Source organism: Ischnura elegans, chromosome 1 (genome assembly GCF_921293095.1).
Source record: "Ischnura elegans chromosome 1, ioIscEleg1.1, whole genome shotgun sequence".
NCBI classification, from domain to species: Eukaryota; Metazoa; Arthropoda; class Insecta; order Odonata; family Coenagrionidae; genus Ischnura; species Ischnura elegans.
The window spans coordinates 61,368,183-61,394,745 of NC_060246.1; the positions used below are offsets into that span (position 1 = coordinate 61,368,183).

A 26,563-nucleotide genomic window follows, 5' to 3' on the forward strand; every position below is an offset into this window, starting at 1 on the left:
TGTTAAAAATACCTTTCGTGTGTGTATTGTCGGGATGTAATGGAAACTCCGGGACATGGTTCAAGTTTTTAGCTTTCCAAAAGATCCTGAGTTGAAGAAGAAGTGCATTTGGGCGATAAGAAGAAAACATTTCACCCCTACGAAAAACTGTGAGGTATGTACTCTTTCTCGCTGTAATTATTTGGATGTAATTTTAAGTCAGAAGTGGCTTCGGTATGTTGATGCATCAACATCCCGAACTATTCAGTACTGAAGTACTATAGTACTATTCAGTACTAAAAATGGTGATTCAAAGTATTGTAGCAGCAATTATTTTGAAAATTCTTGCATTTTAGTTGTCTTTTTTGTATTAATTCATTCGGTAAACGTGTGGTTAAAGGAGAAACTAGGAATAAGCTGCCAAGTTTATAGGATCGAATATTGCTTCTTAGCTTGCCCTATGGTGTATTACACGTCGGCTTTCATCATTTCAAATTATCTTATGCTATAGTTTAAAACAATAAAAATATCAGGCATTCAAATATTTACTATATTTACGAGCCTAGTAATTTGATTTCTCATGCAGAAATACCAAAAATTGGAAATGATTTGACCTAATAAGTTACATGGTATTTTATTATTTATTAATTTTAGGTGTGTGAGCTTCACATCGCACCTTGTGATATCAGAAAATAATCTGTGGCCTTGGACGAGAAGACGAGGAGAAAATTTTTGCTGAATTGAAGGTGCCCAGATTGGAGGAAGGTACCATTGCTTCACTGTTACCTGTCGCCAAGAAGACAGCCATTGTGGCAGAAGTGACATATTTGTGGATGTGGATTTGATTTGTGCAGGTTTATGCTGTGATAGTGGACGTTCATCGGAGAAAGTATTGAAGATAGTTTTTTATGTATCGACCAGTCCTCTTTTAAATAATTTTCTATTCGAAAGAGAAAAAGAGTAATTGTTTCGCTAAATTATAGATGTGGGATAGAAGAGAAAATTGGAAATATTATCGTGGTTGACAATAGAAAATACATAATACAGACATTGTGGCAGAAGTGACATATTTGTGGATGTGGATTTGATTTGTGCAAGTTGATGCTGTGATAGTGGACGTTCATCGGAGAAAGTATTGAAGATAGTTTTTATGTATCGACCAGTCCTCTTTTAAATAATTTTCTATTCGAAAGAGAATAACAGTAATTGTTTCGCTAAATTAGATGTGGGATAGAAGAGAAAATTGGAAATATTATCGTGGTTGACAATAGAAAATACATAATTATATGTATTGTATTTCTGTGGGTTTTTTCTTTCCTGCCTCTTTAAAATTTCTTGTGGTGGTGACTTCATGCAAAGTAAGTATAAAATCGGAGGTGTGATCTAAGAGATACCATGTTTTATTTTACAAGTGTTTATGCTGGTGATTTGGCAGGACTTGCATATTTTTAATAGGATTGATACATTTACTGCAGTGACCTAGAGACTTTTACTCATCCCAAATAATTTTTCAAATACTTTAGCGCCTGATATGGGTAAGTTTTAGTAGCTGAGACTGAACTATACGTTAATTTTTGCTTGCATTTTGATGAATTCGATCGTACTAATAGCAGATGTGTCAGCAATCCTGTTTCATCGGCAATTTTTATTTAAAAATTTTATTTCGTCAGGCTTTAGGGTAAGCTTTTTAATGCTCGTGGGCTATGTGATGTCTTATTTAGTGTCAAAATTAATAAGAATTTACTCTTATTAACATCTCAAGGTTTTCAAATAAGTACGAGCCACTTAAGAATGCTGGATGCTGGGGATGCGTGAATTAGCCTTGAGAATCTCATTTTTCGCAGTTATTTAAGTGGCCGAATAAGTTTTGTAAGTTCTCAATAGGTAAATAATACTGTATCATGAATTCTAAATACTATGATATAGTATTATTTACCTGTTGAGAACTTACCATTCATAATGATTCGTATTAAGGTTCTCGCTACGGTCGGTAGCTATCGATTGTGTTGCGTTCGATACATTTTTCGATCGTGCGAGTTACGATATATCTAATTTTCGACCTAATCGATTGAGATTAGCCTGAGTGCTATGTTCCTGCGCGCTTCGTATCCTATCGTACGTGCTTCGTAGCGGACATTCACATGCTGCGTACGCGCTTCGTCAACAGGCCGCGAATGGAAATTATCCATTGACGAAAAGCGACGGAGCGGCACAGTATCCCCGTAGTCAATGGGTACTATGTACATACGAATTAGATACGGAGGGTTCTGTGCCGTCTGGGTACCGACTCTTTTAAACGACCAAATTTATCAAAATAATGACAATCAAAGTTAACACGTTTATTTCTAAGCACATTCATACACTGAGAGGAAATCAGCAGAGGAAGTGGTACAGGTTACATCTTGGTGTCCTTTCGGATAATTACTGTTCAACATCGGTTGAGAAAAATTCCTACTCATGTTAACTACAATTCTCACAACAAGATACACTTATGGTTACAATCGTTTTGGTAACCTTGAGTAAGATAAATAATTTTAATTCTATCGATAATCATCACAGTTTGAAATAATAGTTAGTAATAATTATAATTTTCAAATTTATAGTACCGTAGAGTTGGGTGGCTTTGTGACTGGTGGGGTGACTTTGTGGCATGGGGTCTATTTTTCGTATTTTTAATCTCGCGCCGCGACTGCTCGTCTCATGAAGGAGATGTATTGGGCATTTCATTTGTCAGACATGCCGCGGCATGTTTCGACTGCCGGATGGAGCTTCTCAGCTCGTATAGTTCTTTCTGATGCCATTGTTTAGCAATAGTATTTTTTACTCTTTTGGACAAGGAGGGTAATTTTATATTGTGAAAGCGTTTCTCTTAAAGACACATCTAAAACAGATATGCAAATTTGTTAATGAATATGTCGGGCCAATTATTCTAGAATATCGATTAAATCAAGCATGTTTTTTGAAAATATGAGTCAAAAACTGGAATGCATGCACTTTGTGTGGTGACATTGTGACACGTAAGCTTGTCACAAAGTCAACTCGCCATGATTTAAGGAAAAGTTATATCATGTTTATTTTGTCTATGTAGCACTGAAAGGAAGATGAAGACCTATAAAAAGAAGTGGGGTGCAAGGGCCTAGAGAAATTACTGCAACCACTAGATGTCGCCATTCTAGAGTTCTAAAACTGATTTGGCGTGCAATTTTGTCGGATAGGTAGCAATAAACGTCCAGTAACCGGTGCACGGCCGTTCCAAAAGACGAACTGCCTAGTCTGTTAAATAAAATGATTGACAAGCTGCAGGAAAACAGTAAAAATATCTCCAGTCAGGATGCGGGAAGACTGGAGTTATTCCGCTCAACAAAATGGAATTTTTCCGAAAACTTTCGAAGGCCGTCTTGGAAGAGAGCCTTCCGTCAGTAACAGGAGTGGTTGGTAAGATCTTCATGGAAGAGCTAAACAAAAAGAGAGAAGATGTTAGGTACAGGATGCCGTGCCCCTAAGAGAAGGAGAAGCGAGGGTCCTTTGAGGTGAAAAATATCAATTAGGGAGCACCCAGTTCATCACTTGCAAAAATTCTGTTGCTTTTCCAAAGCACAAAACATTTGTAAATTAAGTCAATATAATTTTTGATTTGCCGAAATTGTGACATTATTCCTTTAGCGTACTTTTTAACCCAACATTTTTTTTTTCCTTTTATTTAGTTGTTCATATTAAAGATACAGAGTTTTCGGGGACATAATCTTTAAAAGGAAGGTTGAAACTATCTTATGACGTCAATCGTTTCAGTTTATGTATAAAATTGATCAGCGTACGAGCGAAAACGTGCAAAACTTGTCACAAAGTCAACAAGCCCCATTCGACGGTACTTGAAAAAGTGTGGGAAGTTACTCGAAGGAAAGCACAAACGCTTTCCCAACAGAGGGTGTGCGAGTCAAAACTAGCTATAAGGACCAAGTGGAAATTCTACCATTATTCCCCGAAAAAATTCGTGATAGTAAAATTACGGATTAGCTTGAACAAAAAGTTTAAAGACATGGATGACCAATATTTCGGTCATAAATGCATAATTATTAAAAATCATCTGATTACTTTCCTAAATTTAAAATTTCATTTGCCAATTTATCCCTGCTTATTTACAGTCCGTAATTGAATCAGTTTAGACATGAATATTTTAACTGCGATAGGGTCAAAATTTGAATAATTAAGTCGTTTGAAAATTTTCTATATTAAATTTTTCTTGGGTTATCTGCATAGAGTATGTTGATGCTAAGAATTTTTTTTTTAATTGAATAAATTACCATTACTTCGGACTCGAACCCTCCCAGAACTACACCGCATCTACCGCTCACTGAATAGACCTAATCGTCTTCGGAGCGACATATTATAGTGAGATATAAATGGCGAGTCCAAGTTTGAGTCTAAAACCCTCGCCAAGGAGCCAGAAAGAAAATACTCCGACGGGTTGTGGACATGAGTTTCCTCCGTGCATTCCATCCGCTAATATGAAATCCGCTCGGCCTTTTTCTCATGGAGTTTGACTCCAACTTCGGCTGATCAGTCGCGTCCGCGCCTTTCCGCGTAGGCTCTTGGTGCCGTGAAGGCAAAGGATGTAATTGTTTCATGCACCGCAGCCTTCCAAGTTTCCACCGACCCGGCCCCATCTGGGACTCGTGAGTGACTACAAATTATTAAAAACGATAGTACGAGTTTCGCCAATGTTCTGGCATGGAATGCAGTGGACCCATTCAACTTCCAACGGCGTTCTGATCATGACGTGTTTAACAGTGCCGGATACACATGGGCCTTTGAAGGGCTGCCCGCATTGCCTGACATTACAGAACCACAATTGAAACTTTTTTATATGATAAGATAGCATTTTCTTGTATTTGCGTATAATCAGTTTTAATAAAACTATCTAAAATTTTGCATGTAACTTGATTATTTTTCCTTATGATATGATAAAAGTATCTATAGGTAGCTCAAAATATCTTTTGCGTCCCCCCCCCCCTTGAGTTTTTTCTGTATCCGCTACTTATTACCATATTTTACCAGCAGCACTCGTGCCAGTATCACGGAATTTCACTGATTGTGAGGATAGGCGGATTTAGGAGGTGGGGACAGGGGCATGTGCCCCCCATCCCCATCCATTTCATCAAAAATGGAATCCTTATGCATCATACTTTCTTTATAAAATAGCAAAACAATTGCCATTCCATTGAGTCTCTTTATTTACTCAGAGTACGTATGAAACATGACAGATATAGCCACGAATAATACAAATTAATATTACAAATTCTGGAGGTTAAACGTAATGTAACTATGGTGTAACTTGCATTTCTGCCGCAGCAACAATATATTCATTTTTAACGATGTGGCTAATATACTTCAAATGAATTCTGCAAAAATATACATTGGGAATACAAGTTGCAATGCATTAATTTATCAGAAGTTTCTCCTGAAACCCCTCCACTACATATCGATAAAACTGTCTTAGATGAATTTAAAAAATTCTGGAAAAACAGTATTTCTAAAGGTGCCAATCATAAGAAGTCGTAAAGTAGCCCACAGTAAATAATCTCTGCAAAGCTTGCTGATAGAGCAACAAAAATTAATATATAATAGATTCTTCCACTACAATAATTTTTATAACAAAGAGATAATTCAACTATTTTGGAGTGCTAATGACAAGGCCATAGCAAGCCCGGCCATTGGGGGAGTATCAAGTTTCAATTCCCATCCTACCCTATGGCCCCTATCATTGTAACCCCTGTCTCAACGAACATCCTCCATTGACATATTTTCTGTCAACAGCCTTGACCAGGGTGGAATTTTTATGCAGTGGCAGAACTATCCCAAAAACATAACTTTTCAAGCTATCACCTAAAATACTAACAGAACCAGGTACCCACTGAGTCAGTTGCTGTGAGGAGAGATTTTAGTCAAAGTCACTGTGGTGAATGAGACATACTCCACATTCTTCACACAGAATGCAATTCCGTATGTGGTTGGAATTACTACAGTGGAGATACATTTTCTAGAGGGGATGATGTGCTTTGGCTCCAAATGTTACATGAGGTTCTTAAACCATTAGTTTTGGACTATTTGAAATGGTTGGCAGTCAATGCATAACATTTTGGCAACTACCCTTTTTATATATTTTTGCCGCTCATGGTATGAACTTCAGTCTTTTCCATGAAAATGGGCAAGTAAAGCTGTCTTGGAGGAAGATTTCTTTTTCCACTGGTGGATATGCTGTTTCACAGGCTGATGGCAAAGAGCACGTAGACTGGGTAGATGACTAATTTAGAATAGCCAGTCTCATAGCAACTATTGTCACCCAACTTCATCATATCATCTCTGTTCCTTTTCATAGTTTTATACACCTTAACTTAAAGTCCAAAAATGCAAGCTAACATGTAAGACTCAATCACTGTCCATGGATCAAAATAGTAATCATGGGCGATCCACGTTACATATTATAAATTCAAATAGTTGTTAACTTTGTGTTCTCAAATATCAGAGAGCGTAATAGGTTCATTTTTTGAGGTATTCGGTGATTTGAGAATTCAAACCTGCCATCCCTAAATATCCATTATAATTATATATGCATGTACATTAAAAAAACCGTTTTTTCCAAAAAAAAAGGCCATGCTGAAACATAACTCATTTAAATATCACCAAACACACAATGTATTTTACTAAATGTAAGAATCATTTCAAGTTTTTACAATTTGTCATGGTATATCACAATTTTATTATTTGTGTACATCTTATACATATCAGCACAATCACATAGGAGAGACCTGCTGTCCTCACATATAATATACTTCAAATGAACACATTAGTGTACATAACATACAACCAGGATGAAATTCACCCATCACAGCCATTCTCAGTCTATGTTACATTGTCTTTGGCAATGATTTTGGAGTACAACCTTTATATTACAAGCACTATGAGCTCAAAAACATAAGACTCTGATGCATAAATACAGCTGACTCAATTTATTATAGCAATTCACTTTATCTATGATTCAAACCAGCAACTATAAATATGTATTGGCAACTGCCATGATCAAAATAAAAATATTTACACCAGCTATGAAAGAATAATGTTAGCAGATTTCTAATGAAGTATAATCAGAGCTCATTCAAGACCTATTGTAACTCCAATGATTGATTTCGGCTTGTTCCATAAAATCTTTCAATGCCAATTTACTGAGACATAAAGGAACAACATTAAGAAGGCTTTTCATTTGCATTTACAAATGGAAAAGTATAAAAAATACAAGGCGGCAATCTATAAAACATACAAAAGCTAATGGGATACTAATAAGCACAAAGTTTACCTTGCAATCACGCTAGCATCTCATTAACACAACATTGAGTAAAAATATAAAACAACCATTTTGCACATGAGATTTAAATTCCCCAGAAATTCATTAGGCCACTACAGAGACAATTCTTATTGAATTCCAAAGTGTGATAACCTTGATTAGCACAGATGATAATTTCTGCTAATTTTTGAAACTAAGAAACTTCAATTGCATACATACTTAATGATTTCCAACATTATTCGCTATCACACGAATTGGAGAAAACAAAACAGCCAAGTTAGATAAAAATCAATGGAAAAAACTTCCAATACTTCAATGTACAAATCTAATTAATGAGCTAAAATGAAATTTAAAGATTCAAACTCCGCTATCTCTTCATGATGTTCCACATGGAAAACTTAACACCCTCAAAAAACAAAATAACAAATAAGCTGGAATCACTTCACTCTCACACATTCATCACAATGTATTATGCACAATAAATTTGGTAAAATTGGTATTGAGAAAGGTGCTTGTTATTTTATATGCTCAATGTATAATTTCCTTTTTTGGCCACAGCATTCTTGACAAGGATGATAAAACAATTGCCATAAAATATTAATAACTCTGATAATGCTTTAAAATGCACACATGAAAGGGCAGAAGGAAATATGTACATCCTAGTGACTTTCCATATGCAGATATGAAATTTACAAATACACTTCGGGGGGAATATTGGCCACAAAACAAGAAGTTATCCTGTACTGCAGCAGTAAGATAATCAAGACTTATCCTATGGTTTATATCAATATTTCTTAGCCAAATATTTCACAAAAACCAGGGTAGATGATACTGGAATAATTCACTCCATGCTTCCATACTTTTGGCCCCGTGCATCACCTCTACCACCAACTGTTCCAGGCCCTCCAGAAACACCGCTGGTGCTCGGACCAGCAGCATTACCAAATCCTCTTCGAGGCCACATTCCACGACTGGTCCTGTTAGCACTGTCACTACTGTCACTATCACTGTCATCTTCAATGACTGAGCGACTGAAAGCATTTACTATGGCTTCCCTCAAACGCTCCTGAAAAGTTTTGCATTCCATATCTACATCGGTGTGCCCAAAGTGAAAATCAGCCACCTCCACAACGAACCTGGAAGTTAAAGATGAAAACCATTAGTTGAAAAACTAAAAACATTTAGAAGTACACACTGAGAAATTTTTTTGTAGAAAGCTATGTGGTGGACAAGTTTACTCCGTGGAACATCAAATAATTGTACCTTATATAGTATTTAACATGCTACAAAGTGTCATTAAATATTCATTTAATTTCAGTCAGTTTACGATAAGTAATTATGTATTCTAATTTTATGGAAAATACTACGAATTACTGAGCACATTTCAACATCTAACACTTATCTGAAATCAGTAGTATATTATGTATAATAAAAATAGCATCTGAGATAATTGGTCAGTTATGCAATATGACAACTATAAACAATAATACACGGTCTCAATAACTTGCTACACCACTACATGTTACATGATGGAACAAAGAGTGGTGTGATGCATAAAAATATACAAATCATAATCAGTTAATTTTTTTTGTTATTTTTACCCATACTCAATACATACACTTTTCCAATTGAAGTTGTTTTCTCCTGTAATCTATATCAAATACATTATTAGACCAAGGGTTTAATAACCATTACGTTATGTCAATTTTAAGAGAATAGTTAAATGCCTCATTGAATACCTGAAAATTGGTAGTGAGAAGTGTAAAAGGTATAATGTATTGGGAAGTTGGTTGAGCCTTTTTAGTGAAACAATTCTTTCACTTATTATGTAAAACAGAAAATCGATACCTCCACCGCACAAACGCTCAACAATCACCCACAGAATCAAATCTGCTCATCTAGTAGCCCCAGTAGTACTAGATGAACGGATTTGACTCAGTGAGTGATTATTGAGCATTTGTGCAGTGGTGGTATCGCAATGTATGATTTGTTTACATTTTGAAAGTAGGGAAATTCCAACAGCGCAGGTTGCTTAATGCAAGAATTTAATATTTTGAAATAGTTAATCCCTTTTACTGAAACAGCATTTGGTAAGTAATACTCTCACAGACGACACCCAATAATGTTGTAACGATTCCATTAAGAGATAAGAGAGGAGAAAAACAAATTGACGTTCTGTGACATTTATTCAAACTTCTGAAATAGCCCTAATCAGTAGTAATGGGAGAAGCATTGAAAAAATTGGGATCAGGCTGAATTACAATTATAAAGTCACATTTGTAATAAATTACAATAAAAAATTACCCTTTGAAAACATAATTACAGTGAAACTTCGATTTTACATTCCCCCATTATACATTAGGGTGGTGCGAGTGGTGGAGTTCCAAATTTCGTGTCGTAATAGTGCGGAAAAGTTGCGATACGTTAGTACAAGAAAAACAAAAAAAGAATTATTAAAATCGGACGTCATCTTCCGATCCCGCAAAGCACCTGAAAAAATGACAAAAGTATAATAATAAGTGCATATAAAAAAATTGTTTTTTTTCGTTGTAAAAAAATTAAATTAAATTAATACCTTTTAACGCTGTAGCAAAAAATGATTACAAATAGCATAGGTTATTATTTATATATGCATATTTATGGCGTTTAACTGTTATTACCGATCACACAAGATCATTAAAAATGTATAAATTTTGCAATTTCGCCTATTTTTCAGAGTTTTGTAATAATTACTTGAGGATAATTTTTGAGAAGTTTTAATTAGCTCTTTAGATCAAAAATGACAATAAAACTGACCACTAGAATTGAAAGGCAAAATTGCACTTTAAAAAGGCAGCATGTTAACCTTATTGAAGCCGAAAGTGAAGATGTTGAGGTTTTAAATGACGCAACGCGAAGTTCAACAATCAAGGAGAAATTTGTTGACTCGGAAGATTACATGCCTAGTACATCCAAAAAAATATAAATCACCATGGCAAATGAGGGTAAAATTCCAAAGTACAGCTTTTCATTGTGATCAATACGGTCTCACCATAAAGCTGCTGCTATAGCATCAAGTGTACTTGTAGACATTGGTGTTATAACTGAAGAATATACTTCTAAGTTCATTGAATGATGTAGAATTAAAAGAGAAAAGAAAAATGTAATAAACGATTGACAGCAAATCCATCTTGATTTAGGTGAGCTACACGGTTATACTTTGACGGAAGGGTAGACAATACCATAGTAATAGAAATGATTGAATCGAAGGAGTACTGTCGGACAGTTATAGCGGAACACCATTCTCTAGTAAACCGTCTAGAACCGGCTTTTGTGTATTTGAGTAATGTTTCTCCAAGCTCCGGGTCTGCTAAAGATATAGTGGTCTCCATACTATCTTATCTCTCTGATCAAGGAGTATCATTAGAGTTCTTAGAGTTAGTTTTCTGTGATGGCACGAACATTAACATTAGATGGAAAGGTGGCACTATTAGAAAGCTCGTAAAACACCAATGACACCCGCTGCAGTGGGCAGTTGGGTTTCATTGAATTACTTTTGCCATATTTTTCAGTATTTAGATGGTGAAACAAGTGGCCAAAAATCATTTAGTGGGCCAATTGGAATAATATGAATGGTTATGGAAAGCTTCCAAACTGCATTTCCAAACAATTGAATGTGAAATTCTACAAGCTGATAGATAAATTTTAAGCAAGGACCAAAGATACCTTATTGACATTAGTCAAGCAATCACAAGTAGCGACTTTCCAAATGACTTAGCAAACCGGGATACTGGACCATTTTCCCATGCTAGATGGCTCGTGTGAACAGAGCAAAGGAAACCTCTCGATACATACCTGGATATTAAAAGAAAGTAGTTTTCCTTGTTATTGAACGGAACTCTAACTTTGATCACGAAGAGAATGTATTGATGGCGATGGTTTTTGATTACAGAAGGCACATTAGAGAGCTAGGGCTAAAAAGAGTATTTGAAGCCAGACAGACTTAACCAAAAGGCAAACCTATCGTAAACTTCATTACTCCTACCATGAACTTCGAAATAACTGACCATATAGAATTGATTGACTGGAATGTAGTCAAACTATCTACTCCACCTCTTCTTGAGAATAATTACTAGTGAAGAAATAGCTTCCTTCATTGAATCTGGCGATAAACAAGATTGGGATATTATAACTTCCCATATCACCCGCAAGCAATGGAGCCGTGTGTGAAATTGGTAACGGAGGCATTCCTTAAGCTTTGTGGCTATCGATCCAGAGATGGATTTATTAGGGCTAATTCAAATCGAGGTCCATTATGCCAGACCTTACCACTAAATCGCAGTACAAAGTAGTTTTCAAAAGTTAAAATTTAAAAGAAGGACAAAAATTTAAATATTGTAGAAGCAGTAACCCTCATTGGTTGGATGGATGGAGGGTGTGGGTAGAACTCAAAGTGCAGCCACCTCTTCGCGGTGAGCTCTGGGTTGTTTAAATATTATTAAGTCTTATATAAACAAAGGAAGAGCTGCATAATCAAACAAGTATTTTAGACTAAAATATTACCTTAAGTTATTATGACACAACTCTGAAAAACCGGCTAAATTGCAAAATTTATACATTTTTAATGATCTTGTGCGATCGGTAATAACAGTTAAAAGCCATAAATATGCATGTATAAATAATAACCTATGCTATTTGTAATCATTTTTTGCTACAGCGTTAAAAGGTATTAATTTAATTTAATTTTTTCACAACGAAAAAAAAACAATTTTTTATACTTTTGTCATTTTTTCAGGTGCTTTGCGGGATCGGAAGATGACGTCCGATTTTAATAATTCTTTTTTTGTTTTTCTTGTACTAACGTATCGCAACTTTTCCGCACTATTACGACACGAAATTTGGAACTTGAGTTTTTTCGCACCACCCTATTATACATTCTCCCTGATTTTGCACAGTTTTTATCAGGTCCCAAACAATACCGCCTTTAAACAATGATACTCTATTTTACAATATCCTCAATTTTGCACTTTTTGTAAGTGGTCCATTCAAAAGTGTAAAATAGAGGTTTCACAGTACATAGTAGGATTAAAAATAGAATTGCATCACTTTTAATGTTGCTCCTTCACATGATGCAATCAATATTTTCAATGACTCTCTGTCTGAGAAAATAAGATAAATATTTTCTCAAAAAGAAGTACTCTAATGCCACTGCATTTAAATATTATTTAACACCACTATATAATTATTAAAATGCTTGATTTAGGCACTTATAAATAGTCTTCCAAAATTTTACACCTGCAGATGAGGTTAATGTAGCTGTAACTGACTTTCAAAAAAGAGTAAAAAAAAAGTCAAAATTAGAAATTCAAGCATGCAGCTGTAACTGCCTTTCAAAAAAGAGTCAAAAAAAAGTCAAAATTTGAAATTCAAGCCGCATGCTTGAATTTCAAATTTTGACTTTTGATTACTAAAATGTAGTCATTGCTCGCAATAGCATTGAAGTAGATTTCAAATAAAAACCACTTTTTTGTTAAGTATCAGTAACACTTAAAAACCATGAAAGATGTAATCATTAACAGTGATTTGATTACTCTTACTTTGGCATTTTCCATGGAATTTCAGCCAAATTAATTTGAGCTACCAGTGGCTCAAAGTAAAGACAATATGGGAGTTGAATATTGATGGAATTGAATTTAACACTCATCAATACACATTACTGTTACAAACATGATACAGGGCAGCTACAATATAAAGTAAGTTTTCAACTAGATTTGACTTTCAAGCTTAAATCCAGAACTTTAATATCATTCAGAATGTGTTCTCATGCTTTAGTTCCCAGTCAGACGTATATCATATATATGATTACATCTTACCTCCTCCTATTCTGCACATAGTAAGCAACTCCAAATATCATCAGAATCACTGCCAAAATGGTACACACTACTGGCACCACAATTACCGAGAGCTGTGCTTTCTCAGTCACTGAAAATGAAAGAAGTAGGCATTGTTTCATAAAGTAACAGGTCAAGTTTTATTCGGAAACAATTCCATGTGCAAACCACACTCATACTGATACATTTAATCTCATTTCACTTGCCTTCATAAATGTTTACAGCCACTCCCGTAACATTAGTGCTCACATCATTGTTTATTATGATTAATGCTGTGTATGTTGAAACAACTGATAAATAGCGCTGAAAGTTGAAATCACAAACAGAGTCTGTTATCTTTTCATCTGGTCGACAGGTTTCATTGCCTGCAAAAGAGATACTTCCATTGTAACAATGACAATATCATAATAATGACCTATTTCTTGGATTGTGAATGCATTTAAAATATAGAAAAGCAACACTTCACTTGATCTACTAGCTCCAAATTAGAACAATTTCATTCCAAAATGGTTGAGATATATTTTGTGGCAATCATGAATACTGCTTTAAACAGGCAAGACCTGACATATTATTAATATACAAGACGTAAATAGAGAAAATGCTTTCAAACAATCCCTGGACTCCAAACTTATAAGGATTTTGAAATCACTGAAAATTCTTTCCTCCATACACTCAGTGGGACAGACAATCATTAATACATTAAAAAGGGTAGGAAGCAATCCTTAGTTGAGACTTAAAATCAAAGAGAATACATATTATGCCATCAATCCCAGGACTTGAATTACAAATTCTGGCAATATAAGTTTGCACATCCACAAGAGCACTTTCATTTTCACTGCACTAATTCCATGATGAACAACTCAATTAAGCTTTGATATATTACATTAGTTTAAAATGCCAAAATCATTTATTTTTTCCGCAAATTAACATTTTCCACAGATATTCCCCTTCCAAAAATTCAAAATAGATCTCACTTGTCTCCATCTGAATAGACAAAGAATAGCCGATCCTTAAAAACCTTACCAGTAACAGTGTACACTCCCGGCATAACCTGAACACAATGGGTATACGGCAATGAACCAAAACAGTTGACACGAAGATGTATGACATCACCACGCGGCAGCCAGAATGTGCCATTCACAGTGACATTGGCAACAGGAGCTGTAAAAGTATTCCAATGCAAATTATTTTCTGGCAGGTATAGAATACATTGAAACAAAAATGTTGACTCAAACACAGCCTCTTTGGTCAAACCAAATACCTATGATCAACAAACCTAATTACGTCAAATCATACGTCATTGAAAAAGGTAAAGAACTTGCAAGTCAGAAAGCACATTTCTCAACAAACAGGGCCAAGTCATTTCAGGTCATTCACATTGGTATTTCAAAACTATTAACCATTTAACTGCAACAAACTTACATGGATTAAATGAAGAACACCACAAAGGTAAGGTGGGGTGAGTGCGACTGTGGGGTAATTGCAACCTCCCTTGAGGAAGATAATATTTCTGTTCTCAAGGCAGGTGGTGGTCATGCAACATATTCCACACATTGTAATGAAACCAGAGCCAACTATTTTGTAATACTTATCCCTCAAATTTTCATTCCACCTGCTTAGAAAATATACCCTTCAGTTCACCTCATAGTTGTAGTTGGTTGAGAGGAGAGGTTACTCTGCAGCTCCCTCAAAACAACGCATCACAGGTAATTACTGTATCATGTTTTCTCTTCTTCACTGATTAGTTATCCCCCCTTTATTTTAAATTTTGGAACTTGGGTCATTATATTTAGTTTAAATGGGTGGTAGCACTTTTCTCGTAGTAACCATTCATTCCTACCTGCTGGAGCAAGAGAGACCCCATTGCAAGGTTTTAGTATGGATTAAATTTTTAGTTTCTATCTAGCAGTTTTTGCGTTAAACTTTTTACATTAATGTTACATAATATCATGGACCTCGCATTCTACTCTTACCGGAACAATTGCATCTCATAGGTGTCATAACCAAGGTTCTACCCAGGTAAAATTGTTTACACAAAGTTAAACTTGAGACCTTTCCTGTGGCCAAATAAAAATGAAGCTCATATTTTTAGTAGATATTTCATGAGTATTTCCTTCACTCTATTTGATAACTGGTTTCATACTTTCAATACTTCTGTGCATTTTGTGGGGGTTGCTGCCATAATATAAGCAATAGTTATTATTGCAGGATAAAATGGTGCGAAATTACGTAAGAAAAACACAGAAGGGACTGAGTTATAGTAAGGATGACCTACAGAAGGCTCTTGATAAAATTAGAAGAATAGAAAGAAAAAGTGCTAGTAAACATTATTTGATTCCTAAGACTACTCTTCTTGACCATCTAGAAGGACAACGTGGTATCAAGTCAGCATCCTTTGGTAGCAGCACTGCTATTCCAATTTCTGAAGATTGGGTATTAGCGCAAGGGCTAATGTGTATGAAGAACTATGGGTTTAGGTTGTCAAGAAAAGAGATTCAGGAAAGAGTAGCTGATTATGTTCGTAAAAATAACATAAAAACACCTTTCAAAGATGACAAATCATCAGAAGATTGATTTCTTGGTTTTACTTCACAGCACAAACTTTGCATTAAAAAAACTCAAAACATATAGTAAGCTAGGAAGAAGATATGCGGCCCTTTTGTGATTAATGCTTATTTTGATTTGTTGCAAAAGACAATCCATGAACTTTGTCTTCATAATAAACTGGAATTTATATGGAATCTGGGCGAAACTTAATTTTCTACGGAGCCAGGGAAGACGAGAGTAGTTGGCGAGAATTATTAAAATTACTCAAGAAGATGGAGTGCACATTTTAAAGCTGCCTCCACATTCTAGCCACCTGCTTCAACCTCTTGATCTTGGCATATTCAAATCACTAAAAAGGAGATGGGATATTGAGCTTACAAAATGGAAGAGAAAGAATGTGGGACTAAATTTACCTAAGAGCCAATTTTCTATGCTGATTGGAGACATTTGGTTAAAAACTGAAGAAGTTAATTCGTAATGACTTAAGAAAAGGGGGCATTTTTTCTTTCAACCGTGATGTCATAGCTGATGAGAAGTATGACCCATTTGCCTTGAAACGATGGAAACAGAAACATACAATCCAGGTTGATTCCAGCACATACATAGTTCAATTGATGCTGCAGCTGATATATCTCTTGTTTCATCTCATGCTACACCATCAACAAACTCTTGCAGTGAGTCATCCACTGTGTGCCAGGATGCAACATCTGTGAGGTGTAATTTGAGGAACTTAAATTGATGACTGTCCATGCAAACACTTTAGAACAAGGAAAGAGGTGTATTAAACGGAAAAGAGTGGCAAAAGGCACAGAAGTGGTAACACGGGAATGTATCTGCGGTCAAATGAAAGAAAACTTTCGTCACAGAGAATCCAGCAACAGATCAATGAAAAAAAATAATAAAGAAAATTGGTGAGGACTACGACATTGATTATGATTGGGCATTGGGTATCATATCTTCTGATGAGGAGGATGTAGATGACACGGCATTAATGCCGGAGACAGAAGATAGCATGAGTCGAAAAAACCTAACAAATTTGGTGGCTAACATTCAAAGTGGAGATTGGATACTGGCTAGATTCGGCAACAAAAAGTCAGTAGCTCACTCTGCATGTAAAATTCTGGAGATTAATGAATCAGGTGATCCCGCCGTTTGCTTTTTGAGGACATGTTTTGAGAATGAAATAAATTTCACCAATTCCGAGAATGAGGATTCCAGTGTATTACCAAGGGAACACACAAAAATATTACCTACCTCTGTTGGCTGTCGAGGAAAGTTAAAGTTTTGCCTATCTTTCTCGGGCTACAACTTAAAATAAACAAATCAATATTCAATGTTCAAATGCTTGAAGACAATGAGTTTTCTTCATTTGGCTTTTTTATATTAATAGCGTTAGCAACATTAGAGAAGCAATTTTTTGTTCATTACAATCTAGTTTGTATTCAGATATGTTGTCATATACAAGCTTCGCAAAAATGCACATTAGCTATTTTTTACACATTTGTAAATTAATGAGTAAAAGTTGAATACTGTTACTATCATTAAAAAAACACATTTCACTAAAATTTCATACTGTGTCATAATTAGCCAAAAATTCCAAAAAAATCAACTTTCATTACCCAAGATAAAAGTTATTTATCTCAAGAATGGTTAAACATAATTTGGTACTTTAACGCATTCGCTTAAAGAGCCGGTGGTTTACCTGCCTCTCTCAATTTGCATAATTGTAATGAGAAGGCAAATTGTCAGTTGCATTTTCTTGTTTAAATTGAAAAATAGTCTATAAGTAATGTATAAATATGTATTATGTAATTTTAATTCAGATTAAAACAATATATATGTATGTGAAAATTATAAGAAATCATAGAGAGGTTTAGATCCAGAAATTCAACAAAAAATTGAGAGGCGGAGGTTAAAAAGCAATGTAAAGCTGAATTTTTGGGCAAATCGCACTAACCTAATGCGCAGCGTAATTTGGAAATATAGTTCACATCAGCCATAGGGTGCACTTGTCCCATTTACGGAGAAAGTTCGACCTCTTGACAAGTTTGTGAGAAATAATTTATAAAAATTATCACTTTACAGAGAGAGGAATGTAAATCTAATTATCTTTTTCGGTGATTCACATATATATTAGATATTGAATCTCGTGTTTTTATCAATCATAGAAAAATTTTCTAAGCTAGTTAAAATTGACTTACGCTATATAGGGGTCGCACTTACCCCACCTTATCTTATAGGTATTTACCACAAAATATTAATGTTTATTTTGTGTTTGCTTCGTTGAAACTTATATGTTCATGCTTGTTCAACTAATCAAGCACATCTTAGAAATATTTGGCTCATATACAATTTGTCTATTGTCAAGCATGCCTATCATGCTTGCTTTTCAAATGCCCCGTTCACACTACCATCATTCTCAACCAGCATAAAGATGACATCAGAACCAGCGTGCGTTCACACATACCATGGTTAGACACCAGTTGGCACCATCTGATGAATTGTAAAGAAAGTCCAACTGAAAAATGAATTTATAAGAGCGAATAGCCTGTTGGCAGGAAATAGGAGATGTTCAGGAAAAAGTTCTTGCGTTAACTGCAATGATTTTCAACGTATAAGAATAGTATGTGCTGCTTAGGAATGACATAATTGCATTCCAGCATCGCTGAGCGTTGTTCTTTACACCATTCTTGCTGCGCTGAAGTTAAATTTTGCCCAACTTATCATTTCATCGATAGCATGGTTTGCATTTTTCTACAGCTCTATTGAATCCAAATTTAAGTGACTATTATTAATAATTTGGTTGGTATCAATAACATATACAACCTCTTGCCCTTGATTCAGATGTGTTGACACATCATTGATGTACGTGATGATAAGAGGATCTAATCTTGAGCCTTAATTTAGGCACCCTGTAGTGATTTGAGATTGAGATACACTTGTCGCTGCATTGCAATCCTAGTAATTATTGTTTTCTGATTTTAACAAAGGACAAGATCCAATCTGATGCTATACCATAAATTTAAACTTTATTTTACTTCAATTCAATGGTTGACAAATTAACTTGCAGAAATATGACTAGAATATTGTAGAAATTAATCTTATGAAATAAGAAAGCGAACATGGTAATTTTTTTACTATTTAATATCACCTGATGTCTCTAACTTTATTTTATAGAGTTACCTGACTAGTAGTTAACCTGATATTTTGTATTAGTACGGGAGGAAATTTTGTTCAAGGATGAACATAAGAAATCTTTTTTAAACTAGGACAAAGAATTCTTATCAAATCATTTAAATAATTGTGACCATCGGATTTTTATTCAGGGAGTTTCGCACATTTTACATTATTTCTAGCAAAATATTTATTGAGATTATTCACTATGTCCGTAAAATACAATGTGAGCAAATGGCTAATTCACTATGAACTCTAGTATATCGCATATCTTAAATCAAGTTTAAAATTTATTAATATTCAGCAAATTACAGAATGAATCTAGAGCACTTCCGTATGAATTAATTCTGACTAATATCGTTCAATAAGAATGACCGTCTCCTCTTCGAATGCTTTACTTTCTGTTTTCTTTCCTCCTCTCCCACCATTGTGCTGCTTTGCCTTCTTTTTCTAACCAGCTTTTAACCAACTTGCATTGATACATGCACAAATTACCGCCAACCATGGTCGCAAAACAGTAGTGAGAATCCCAACCACGATTAACAGTAACTTGCGTTCAAACCTCGTTTTGTAACCATGGTCGGGCTTAACCACCATAAAAAGAGCGTAGTGTGAACGGGGCAAAAGACAAAATACACGTTGTCATGAAGATAATGGGACAGTAATTGCTGCATGATTATGTAAGTACCTTATGATGCTTAAAGTACTGGGCCAATATATGTTTTCTGATTTCAAATGAAATTATCTTTATCAAGGGTTACACTGAAATATTTTTATGTACCAAACTAACCTTTAATTTTCAGCTGTCGACTAAAATGGCCATAAATCTTCTTCGGATCAGATGGAATTACAGATGAGTTCATGCATATGTGCGGCACAATCTCATTAGGACTCAGCCTAATAGCTGGGTTTGCATTCAAGGTCCTAGCTACATCCAAATTGTTCAATTGCGGGATTCCCGTTGTTGCATTGACCCTGATACTATCACCATCACTGAGGGAAGAGAGCGTGACTGCAGTTGTACTTGTAGACTGAGTGGTCACATTGGTATCACCAGGGGCAAGAGTTGTATGGGTTGTGGGTGCCTGGGTCGTGGTGGTTGTTGTGGTAGTTGTAGTTGTTGTACTTGGTGCTGGAGTAGGGAGAGGCTCAAATGATGCCACGACCAGAACTTCCACAGTCCGTGCTTGGTCCTCCTGAGTGTAGTTGTACAGAAAATTATAACCCTCTGACTGTCCATAGTACACACAGTCCACAAACCAATACGAAAGCACTTGGGTGGCTGATGAGAGATACGCCTTGTCGGGGGTTGATAACACCACCTCGTGCGCTGCCTCTGCAACACTGGACACATACTGCCCTTTCCTCCTGACTCCCTCTTGGGAGATCTGAATCTCACCATTTAGCTCGGCTAAAATAGACCAATGAATAAAAAATGAGCTCGGTGTGAGAAAAAGACAGGAAATTACATAAATATACACATATTGACGGCTAGTTACAACTGTCGATAAGGTTACTAGTACTGGGACTTTCAAAGAAAAGATTGTAAAAAGCAAGCAGCATGATGGTATTCTTGACCCATCCCCTAAGAATGTTTTTCGTTCAGTGGCCACCATTCCCCAGCAGTCTTAGAGGCAAAATGGAGGGTAAAATGAACATATTATACGAGTTAACATAATTAACAAGGGTACATAATTAATCAGATTTAAAATGCATAAAGGTTTTAATATCTAATAGTTTAATTAAATCTACAAAATATGCCCTATATGAAGGGGAAAAACTCTGCATTGACACTTCAGTGCACCAGAGGAAGCCAACTAGGACGTTGGCGAAATATTGTCCAGCAAAATGAATAAACGCAGAAGGAAATACGGAAGAATTGCAGCCTCGTATCATCTTCAATTTGGTGCATCATTTGGAGATTTTTCCCAAGAAAGCAGCTGCTCCTAATATGTAGAGGCCCAATCAATTGGAATCCATAGAATGTTAACATTGATTTGTCAGTAAACAATTGAAATATTAAAATAGTTTCATATAAATATATAGCTATAATGAAATTACTTTCCAGTTCATACTTCAAAAATAGTGCATACTTCAATACTTAGTGCAGTTAGTTCTAAAGAGGTAACTATCCCTACATAGGACGCGTCACTTCCTCTTAACTGACATGATTTCTAAATGGAAAACTCATTTAAAACTTATGCTATTATGTTTAAATTCTAAAGATGTATGCCATACAATGTTGCCAACATTAACATACATCTTTTTTCTCAGAGGTTTCACTTTTGATGCCTGAGAGACAGGTAAATGTTTCAAAGTACCTAATTTATATATCTAGAAATATTTACGATTTTCAGCTAAGGTTTTAAGAAGTGATACGTCAGGGAACAAGAAAAACTACAACCGGTGCATAAGGAATTATGTGTCCCCTCTAGGCATCTTCTCACCAGGAACTATAGTGCCCCAATAGCTGTTCCTCCACATAAGGGAGGCCTTCTCATATCAAATATGTCAAAAAGAATCTAATTAAAACAAGCTACAGTTTTAAGAGACAAAATGGATTGATAATGAGTTGTTTGAGATACCAATTCAAATTAAAAACACAACACCTATTTCGGGGAAAAAATTCTGGAGTGGAGCATGATATAGGTAAATAGAGGCTACATTAAGGAAGGACTAAATGTAGTAAACTGAGAAATTTCAGGGGGAGCTATGTCTCAAGCAATAAGAATCTCAATGTTTAACACTAGGAGGACGGGAGTTTCGCGCTACCTAGAAGGACGGCTAGGGGTCATTTGACCCCTAAAATGTATTTTGGAATAAAACGCCTAATTTTTAACCAATATTCAGTTTAACCGTATTATTTGTTGAATCAGTTCATTAAAAACACTATTTAACATTATTAAATATTATTTCCATCGTCAAAAGTTAATAATAATTATTTAAAAAATTATGAATTAAACCGTATGTAGTAGTCGATTTCAAATCAAATAATGAAAATACATACACTCAATACAAAAATTGTGTTACATGTTTAAACAATAGGGGTACTGGGTTTACAAAATTTGCATTAAAATTTTTAAAACTTATCACTTAGTTGTAAATCTCAGACAGACAGCATTTTTTCAGCGCTTTTTCCACATAATATTTTTTTGCGCTGAATGCGTTCATTGGACGATTTATTCATCTACATTTCAATCTACACACTAACCAGCAAGCCTCTTAAAAGCGTGTGGCAGGGGGTGTTAGGACACCAGCCATTTGCACATGAAAAGGAATTTGGAAAACGGAAAGGAAATTGGTGCTATGATTCAATTTGATGGTATTTGGCACCTTTTTCTTTTTCGTGCCCGTGGAGATATGGCTTTTGGATTCGGAGACGTGTAAATAAATTGATACATGCTATCCATCATATCTACTCCTGCTTTGTTTTTATTATGAAATAGGATGGTATCTGGTATTCTTTTATTCGTTTCGGAAATAGTGTCATCTGAGATCATGCTGCTGAGTGAAAGTACATTATTGTTCAAGTTTGCCTGATTCTACGAAAGAGTATGGCCTAAGGTATTTTTGAAAACTCCCGTTGAATGGATTACATGGTTATTTTAGGGGTCATGGATATTTGTGCGTCACGCCTGTTTTTTTTCAGATCGTCCATGCAAGAGAAGTTTTCCATTTTTTTTATGACTTCCTGCCAGCAGGGTGGATGGAAAATAATTGTTACAAGTTACATTTATTCCTGAATTCTGGTATGTTACGGCCACTTTAGTAACTATTTATTTCCCCAATGCTTGATTTGATGGCCAATCATCATCTTTGCCACAATATGGAAATTTATTTAGGCTGTATTTTCATTTCACATCCGTCAAAACCCAGTACTCGATTCCAAATTTGTCTGGTTTATTTGGAATTTACCTCATAAAAGGACAGCTGCATTTTGTTGGATAGAGCTGTGCATTTTCTATCACGCCAAGGTCGCCATCGGATTCACTATTTTGGACTTCGTCGCTTCCATCACATGCAGATGTTGATGGATTGGTCAGAATCTCCTTGAACTGATGTTTACAATTCACTTCAAAACTGATCTTCAATATTCCTTACAGCTATTTGAATCGCGATGATTCTCTTCTCTTGATATATTTCTTGACTTCTTACTTTCTTCCTCAACTCGCTACTGATATGCATGCGAAAAAATCTACAAACGAAAGCGCATTATGGTAGAATCTTCTCTAGTTGCATTGGAGGTATAGAGAGCTGGAGAGCATTAGAAATTCACACAAAAGGACAACATTTTCAGAAGTAACGCTAATTGCCGTTCAAAAGGCAGGGACTCAACCGCCAACCGTATCCTGATTCGTATCTTCCAGGAACTTGCAGTAATGCTTCTTCTTCGACCTACGTGCCAATTCCAAGGGTAAGATTTACAGTAGAATTTTACAGTCCACCCAATTCCTCCGCTCTCTCAAAAAGAGACAGGATTTTTCCTCAGGACGCAGCGTGCAGTCAACCCGCTCCAAACCCCGACGGGGTCAGGCGGCACTAATGCTGGACACACGGCAAAGGGGCTAGGTCAAGTGACAGTGCCGTCAGGCCAGAAAAATGAAAGTTATTCGTAAACCTGATGAGTCGATATTGAAAATAATGTCTCTAAGAGCTCTGAATCTTGGACGACGGAAAACAATTCTTGGGATACGTGACGATTTTCCGGTGTGGGTAATACAATAATCATTGAACAATAAATAAAACTAAATTAAAATATCATAATTACATAAAATTTACGCAAATCAAGGATGAAAAGGTTTTATTTCCCTTTGCTGCCCAAAAAATATCGAAAGATTGTGCACAACAAGTCGCTATGCCTAGGTTTTCGAATACAAATAGGAGCCCTTGGGACGAAACTGGCATTGAACCGGGTACTTCCAGATTCAAAATGAAGAAAATCATCTACCACACTAGCCTCTTGCTGATTATATGATAAATGGCACTAAAATGCCCACGGGCAAGAAAATCGCGCGAAAACCAGTTGTGGGTCAAATGACCCCTAGCCGTCCTTCTAGGTATAACATGTCATAAAAATTTTAAACAAAACATTATTGTTGAATTTTCACTAATTTATCAAAATATAGACCAAAATGAACAAAGTCAAAAAGTTTCAAAATTTAAAAAAATATTTTAACAAGAGAAAAATAAATTTTAATTCTGAAAATGGGTCAAATGACCCCTGCCATCCTTCTAGTGTTAAAACAATTTTTTCCCGATTCTGAAGGGCATGACATTACAACTGCACCAATGTCATGAGTTGATAGCTAATTCAAAATGAGTTAGGCCTAGGCCTCTCAGGAATTTTGGTATGTTAGTGTGTATACAAATATATTTCTCCAACCACATCCCTTTCATAGCAGAGGATACCTAGTTCCAAAGATTATACAATAGACTTCCACCATTTTGTGATTCCCCTGGAGGTTTTTTGTAAATTTTTTCACATCAAAATTTTAATGAAAATATAAGAAAGTGCCACATTATGGACAAGTTATTAAAATAAGCATATATGGTTGATATTTGGCGAAAAAATTGCTTTTCTGATTACCTCAAAATAAAGTGGTAAGTTAAAATATTCGGCATGTTAGATTCACTAAACTTTTCCCTATTTAGAATCATTATTCATCAAAAACAGATGAAAAGTGTCAGAAAAAATTCGTATCTTAGATAGAAGTTTTGTCCTAGCAATTGAATTAATTTGATGAAAAAGAGAAAAGGATAGCAAGTTTGATCATGACATCATCAAACTGGCAATACTTATAGAAAGTTAAAAGAGATTTTAATTGTGCCTCAAAAGTAAATAATAATAATAATTATTATTATTATAAAAGTAAAGGAATGTACAAGAAATGAAAAATAATTCTAGAGAAGTTGTACTAGCAGTTAAAGTTAAGGGGTATTTTCCTTCCCACATATACCCATTCTAAAAATGTCCTTCAGGAGGTGCCTTTTAACTGTTCTAACCCATCAAACAGTCTTGAGAATTATGAGAGCAGTCTGGAGTTTCTCAAAAATTTAGAAAATTTCAATCTGACATTTGGTTGGTACCCTGTAAATGAGCCCAGTAACATACATATCTTCATATTCTTCATCAACTCAATACTTTTGGACAGCCGATTTATTTAGAGAATAAATTAATCTAAAAATAATTATTGTTTCGAGTTATATTGACTTTAGAAGTCAAAAATTAATTTTACAGATTGTTCCATTATTGATGAAAAAATAATAATAATGTTAATCAATTAACCCTGATTGAAATTTATATTCCAGATGGCAATATTTGCTGCATTAATGAAATTGATCCCTGCACCTCCAAAGCCATTTCAAGGCCAGCCAAACTCTACTATAATTACATAATGTTCCGTTACAATTTGAAAGGTATATCAAATATGAATAAATAAATACCATTCCCACGGCACGGTAAATCTGGATAGCTAATTGACTTTTTCCAATCAATTAAAACTTTTCCCTTCGACGAACAAATTTCCATTTCCTCCTATGCAAACTCATAAAACAAGAGCCGTAGTTAAAGAACCTCACATAGTCATTCCATTTAATTGCTACCAAACTAGACATAAAGCGAATTTATTAAAGCTAAAAGTTTAATCACCAGGTGAATATCCATACCATGGCCAGTATTTAAAAAAAAACTTATAAAATATAATGTATAAATACCTGTCACATCAAACTTAATTCTTTGACTGGTAACATCCCAATAAACGATGACGCTCCACTTCTGTACAATTACTTGTACTTCATACTGGCCAGGAGCATACGACTTACTGGATGGATAAGAAACATTCCAGTAGCTAACACCGTTATTGGAAACCGTCTAAAACACAAACGCGATGCATAAATTAACAGGAATCACTTGATGTGAAAAAGATATACACTGAAATTGCTAAGAATAGCTTAAATTGTATAAATAATGATTACAAATAACAGATATACAACAATAAAAACTTTCGTATAGTCTTATTTCCTCCATACCTCGCCTTCGTGATGAGGGATGGCATCGTCTCTCCATTTAAATTTGAAACTATCACTTGGTCGTTCATCATCCGAATTAAAAACTTCTACTTTAAAGGTTATGGTAGCACCTAATATTACTGGTCCATTGTGGCTAAGCACAGCACGATAATCTCCTGAAAATAGGAAAACAAATAGAGAATCACAGTGAGAATCGTGAAGAACTCGAAAGCAAAGGATAAATCAGGAACGCATTACATCTACGATGGGCCTTGATTTCTTACCGCACTGACAGTATTGTATGATTATCTCCGCACTAATTAAAAACAAAGTCAAAAACTTCATTTCAGAATGTCTACGATGATCAGTTGACACATAACAACAAAGACCCTCAACTCTTTTACCCCCTCAACTGTTCGTGATTTACATAGCAATATGGTCGTGACTCACTATCAGAGTTGCCAGATTGATCACATGCAACACCGAACCAGCTAAATGAAATCGCCGCAAGCAGCGCTGGCGCTGGCTGTACATTGCCCGTCAAATAATATGTTTGTTTGAACTGGTTTGAACCAAGAACCCTACATAAGGGTGAACATCAGAGGTGGATACAGACGGGGGGCGCAGGGGGCGCGCGCCCCCCTTT

The 26,563-nt window shown here is 35.4% G+C and overlaps 1 protein-coding gene across 1 annotated transcript; it reads right to left on the bottom strand.

Annotated features, from left to right (window-relative positions):
* Positions 1–6,703: 6,703 nt before the first annotated feature.
* On the bottom strand, positions 6,704–26,360 carry LOC124161538. Its single transcript, XM_046537912.1, has 8 exons — positions 26,202–26,360; positions 25,939–26,093; positions 25,624–25,780; positions 19,700–20,320; positions 14,212–14,349; positions 13,395–13,553; positions 13,171–13,279; positions 6,704–8,454 (listed from the first exon to the last, which is right to left on the bottom strand). Exons 1-8 carry the CDS (start codon positions 26,260–26,262, stop codon positions 8,160–8,162), a joined length of 1,695 nt encoding a protein of 564 aa, XP_046393868.1. The 5' UTR covers positions 26,263–26,360; the 3' UTR covers positions 6,704–8,159.
* Positions 26,361–26,563: the final 203 nt, after the last annotated feature.

Excerpts from the sequence above, each read along its gene's own strand:
- LOC124161538 (XM_046537912.1), bottom strand. The coding sequence starts at position 26,262 with ATGAAGTTTTTGACTTTGTTTTTAATTAGTGCGGAGATAATCATACAA. Across the intron at positions 25,781-25,938 it reads TCCCTCATCACGAAGGCGAG|ACGGTTTCCAATAACGGTGT; the intron begins GTATGGAGGAAA and ends TTTGTGTTTTAG. Across the intron at positions 13,280-13,394 it reads GGCTGTAAACATTTATGAAG|TGACTGAGAAAGCACAGCTC; the intron begins GCAAGTGAAATG and ends TTTCATTTTCAG.